This window comes from Elephantulus edwardii, unplaced genomic scaffold, assembly GCF_000299155.1.
Source record: "Elephantulus edwardii isolate Elephantulus edwardi_28Jun2011 unplaced genomic scaffold, EleEdw1.0 scaffold00008, whole genome shotgun sequence".
In the NCBI taxonomy this organism is placed as follows: Eukaryota; Metazoa; Chordata; class Mammalia; order Macroscelidea; family Macroscelididae; genus Elephantulus; species Elephantulus edwardii.
In genome coordinates, this window is record NW_006399758.1 from 28088084 (window position 1) to 28093072 (window position 4989).

At 34.7% G+C, this 4989-nt stretch overlaps 1 protein-coding gene across 1 annotated transcript; it reads right to left on the reverse strand.

Annotated features, from left to right (window-relative positions):
- Positions 1–223: 223 nt before the first annotated feature.
- PMP2 (peripheral myelin protein 2) lies at positions 224–4662 on the reverse strand. Its single transcript, XM_006880492.1, has 4 exons — positions 4590–4662; positions 1634–1806; positions 1324–1425; positions 224–274 (listed from the first exon to the last, which is right to left on the reverse strand). The coding sequence occupies exons 1-4, from the start codon at positions 4660–4662 to the stop codon at positions 224–226; spliced, it is 399 nt and encodes a 132-aa protein (XP_006880554.1).
- Positions 4663–4989: the final 327 nt, after the last annotated feature.

Consider the following 4989-nt stretch of genomic DNA (forward strand, 5'->3'; position numbering starts at 1 on the left):
TAATGGTATCATTAACTATTTGAGTCTGACTAATATACATACATCCAAATTGGAAGTGTTTAAACAATGACAAACACTAGGTTAATCCTCAGCTGAGGTCTTTTCCTATCTGACATTAAAATGAGAACAAAATAATCTGCAGTACAGTCAGGCCTTGCCAGTAGAAGCAGTTGATTTTCAACATCAAATGATCAAATGCCATTTCAGTGAGGGGATGATTTTCTCAGACCTTCTCATAGATTCTGGTGCACACTATACCTTTAATCATACATTCCTTAAAGAGAGAGAGATTAACTGGTTACCTAAAATTCAAATGAGGGATCAGCAAATTCTCATTAAAGGTAGAAATTTAAAATAAGCGATTGAACTTAGAAAAGAATATAGTATTATATTGTCATTCTCTAGTAATTAATAATTCTGATCTATGAAAATTTGAAATCTGGTATAGAAAATTTTTTCTATATTAATTCAAAAGCGTTAGAGTAAAACTTATATTTAAACTTAAGCATAAATATGTGTACATTTAATAAACCTACTAATACTTCTTTCAAGCCTATCTGCACAATAATACTGTCCGAACAAAATTTTTCCTCCCTTGCATCCCTTATTTCCCTCTACCCAGAGATTTGTGTTCAACTTTGTAGAATCTCAGTGTCATTTGTTTGGTTTGTTCAGCTCTCATGATAAATTGATAGGCCTGTGTATGTGTAAGAAACAATCGAAACATTGCATAACTCTATATTCAATGCAGGTAATACCAAATTTTAACTTAAAGACATCATTATGGATTCTTTAATATAATGTTTGTCATTGTTTTCATTTGAGATATAATGTTTGTCATTTTTTTTTCATTTGAGTGAGAGCTTACAAATCATATTTACTTGTCATACAATAATTCATAGGCATATTGCTTTATAACATTGTCACTGATTAACGTAATTGATTATGACATCTCTAATCAACTCCTTATTATCTGTTGCTTTTCTCATTTCCCAATGTATCTATTTTTTAATTTTTTACTCTCCTCTCCCTCTCTTCCCATCCTGTTCTTCCAATATTGGTTCTATCTAGGTAGAAACCTTTCCTTAATTTTTAAAAATACTAGTCTTATACCATAACTTTTGTTCTTCTTAACTGTTGACTAAAGGAGATCTTTAATGAACTCTGTATTAACCAGTTCTGATAGCCTAAGTGGGATGACTTTATTCTTAGTAGTTTTGGCCTACCTGTTTACTAAAGAAAAAGTGGTATTTTGAAAACACCACCACCAAGTTCTCTATTTAAACAGCATTCTTCTGTATTCAGAAGTAAAAATACACTTACCACGACCATTTTCCCATTCACCAGTTTTCTCTTTATTGTTGTCTCTTTACCATCCCACTTTTGTACTTGATTCAAGGAGCCTCTCTCCAAGGTTACAACGCTCTGTAAAGACATGTTCGCATATTTGACTTGCCTGAAAACTAGCTGGTCAAAGAAGCAAACTATTGAATATTGAAATATTTTCATCGTAAATGTTTCATGTAGGACATTCATTCTAAAACAGGATTGATATTGGGGAACATTAGCAGTAATAATTGCTCTTTCTTAGAGAGAAGACTGAAGAAACATTGCAGAGCACTTTTAAGCTTACCTTTGTTTTCCTATTATCTGCTGTGGTTTCTTCAAATTCCTGACCTAGCTTGAAGGAGATCTCCATAGTTTTAAAAGTGCTTTCTGTTCTTATAGTTATAGTGTCCCCTTTCTTGCTGATGATCACACTAGGCTTGGCCAGATTTCCCAATTTTCTGGTGGCCAACCCTACACCTGAAAAATCAAGCTAGTGTTAGAATTGCATCATCCAAGAAGCACACCATAAAAGACTGGGATGGTTTTTCCCCATTCTGTCTCTCTCTCCAGACCAAGGAATCCCACCGGTGAGCCCCCTTAATGAAGCTTCTTTGAGCTTTTGTTTCTTTTTTTTTAAAAAAAAAAAAGGAGAAGAGACAGATGTGGCCATCTCTCTCAGCAGTGCGTTAAGTGTGCAGGTGACAAGCAATATGACTTATTTCTGAGTCTCCTCCCATGTGTTTCATGGGTTAGAATATTTTAAGGTGTTTTTTTTAATGTCTCAAGATTTTTAAAAGTAAACAATCTAAACAGTGCAAGTTGCCCCTATTTTCCCATATCTGGTCCCCCTTGCCATTGGAAACCACTAATTATAGGACTGTATACATTATTTGGGGAGCTCCATGGGATAATCCATAGGCAATTGTGTTGCTAACTCAAATACAGAGTCTCTTTGATGGTTTAAATCCACTAGCAGCTCCAACAGAAGAAGGAAAAAAAGGGGCAATCTCCTGTGCAATTTACAGCCTCTGAAAACCTGCTGATATAAAGAATACTCTTACTGCCTGTAATAGAATCTCATTGTGTGTATGTTTTCTAAGTCTAAAACTCAAAATACCTACTGCCTTTGAATTGATTCCACCTTGTAGCAACGTTTAATCATGCTTCCCAGGCTGTAAGTCATTACAAGAAAAGAGTATTTGCTTTTGTTTTTCCTGTATAGTATCTGTTGGATTTGTACTAACGACCTACAGTTAAAAAGTCAGAATTTAGTTCACTACACTACCATATCTCTTTTTTCCTGTCTAGCTAGAATGAAAAAAAAAAACCAAACAAAAAAAACACACCACCACCACCACCAAAAACAAACAAACAAAAAACCCCCTCTCCATTTAGCTTTAAGACCTATGCAGTTACGAAGAAGCACAGATTTTCTACAATTGACAAATAAAGCAAAATTGGGTTCTTATATTTCCTTAGTATTACAATTATCGTTCAAGATGAGGGTGGGGGCGGTAGCAAGGGAGTTCTGGTGGCCTAGTGGTGAGGTGCTGTGCTGTTCACCTAAAGGTACACACTTGGAATGCACCAGTAACTCCAGGAGAGAAAGATGTGTACTCTCTTGTGTAATTTACAGCCTCTGAAAACCAGATATGGGAGTCAGTTATAAGTCTATTTGGCTCAACAGCACACATCCACAAAATACAAAGGCAAAATATCAAATGAGAGTTATATATATATATATGAAGGAAAACCTCATTTGAAGGCTTCTGTTGGAAGTCTCAACGGTTTTGCTTCTCCTAGTAAAATATGGGAAGCTGTGCTGGTGTAGTCTATAGAGAGTTGCACTGCCAGCCTAAAGGTAGTTCCAAGCAACCAGCAGCTCTACAGAAGAAAGATGGACCATTTCTCACCATGCCGTTTACAGCCTCAGAAACCCAATGAAGGGTCAATTTGATATTAATGAACTTGGGGTTTTTTTTAGTATATATATATATATATATGTGTGTGTGTGTATATATGTATAAAACCCACCAAAACCCTTGAGGAATTATAGCTAATAAAATCCTTTAACCAATACACTCATTATTTTAGTCTGTTTAATTTTTTAATTTTTGTTATTTCACGTGTTATTTCTCTGGTCAAAGTAGAATTTTTACGTTAAAATCTGGAATCATTTAAATTTCTTATGCACTCTGAAATTTGTGAAAAATCGAACCTTCTAACCCTGTCTTGTATTTCAACGGCCTTAAATCTATCACTAAGATTGTGGTATATTTTGCTTCTTTCTGACATATGAAGTCAATAAATCTAACCAGGCTCCTACAGAACCCAAAACCTTGTCGTATGGATCTATTTTCAAAGGTTCACATAGCTTTCTAGGCAACAAAGTCTTCATGATTTTGCTCACTGAATCTAAAAATAGAATTTCTTCAATAACCTGCCTGAATAGGTGAAGAAAATGAGAAGACTTTTGGCAAGCATGACTACCCAACGTCATCATCGTCACTCTCCATAGCATTTATCCAACTCTGAAAAGCTCCCAAGTTCTTCATGTTTATTGTGACCATATACATATGTATTTCTGTAGAAATATAACATTAAATTTCTGTAACTAATGATTGACTCTTTAACCATATGTAATACTTTGCCTCCCTTGCTCTTTTGTCTCAAACTCTTTGTATCTCTATGTGTATGTAATACTGTGGGACCTACAGGTTGGATCAAGAAACTAAATTTTAGTTAACTAAACAAGAAAATTTAAAACAGGGTTTTTCTGCCCTTTTAAAATATATTGAATGTCTTTTTTTAAGAACACATAAATTGTTACAAAAGTAACTCTAAGGAAAGCCAGAAAAATGTGTTGCCTTAGATTCTAAGATCTCTCATCTCAGAGTTGGAACAAAAGATTGATTGATATGAAGCTACATTTGAAGTCAGTGAAAGTTCCATGCATTCAAGGAAGTCCCATTGAGATTAAAGGCTAATAAAACTATTGTCAATGAAATGAAAATAATAATAATCCCAGAAGACCATGTTCTTCAGCCTGTGTAATCTTCCCCATCCTCCTGGAAAATGAGTTAGAAGGAAATAATTATATAAATTAAGGATTTTTTTTTTAAAAAAACCATGTAAAGTATTGAATCAGAGTACTCTCCAATTTTTGTTTAATGCTCTTGAGGTGTATTTATAATTTACACATTTTTTTTTTAAAAAAAAAAGATCTTACTCAACTAAAATGATAAAGAACAGTTTCTTACCTAGAGCTTTCATATAGTCATCAAAATTCTCACTGGAGACAAGTTTCCAGGTGCCCAGGAATTTGTTGCACATCGTGATGGATATGGGTTGATCACAGCTGTAGCTTCTAGCTGGGATTCAGGAGACTCAATTGAGATGTCCAGGCTCATTAGAAGAGTCTTTTCAAAGATGCCCAGAGCATGTGACTCTCACAGAGGTCCAATGGGGAAAGGCAGTGTCAGGCCTGAGCAATGAATGGCTCTTCAAGTGATCAGCTGCCCATTCATTAGGACAAAAGATAACTCCACATAATGTCTCCTTCTGTCTCCAAAACTTATAAAAATGAATAAGTGAACTATTTGAACCTTCAAAACGAGATGATTTTATCTTTCTAAGAAGTGCCTTGGTCCTTACAGCTTT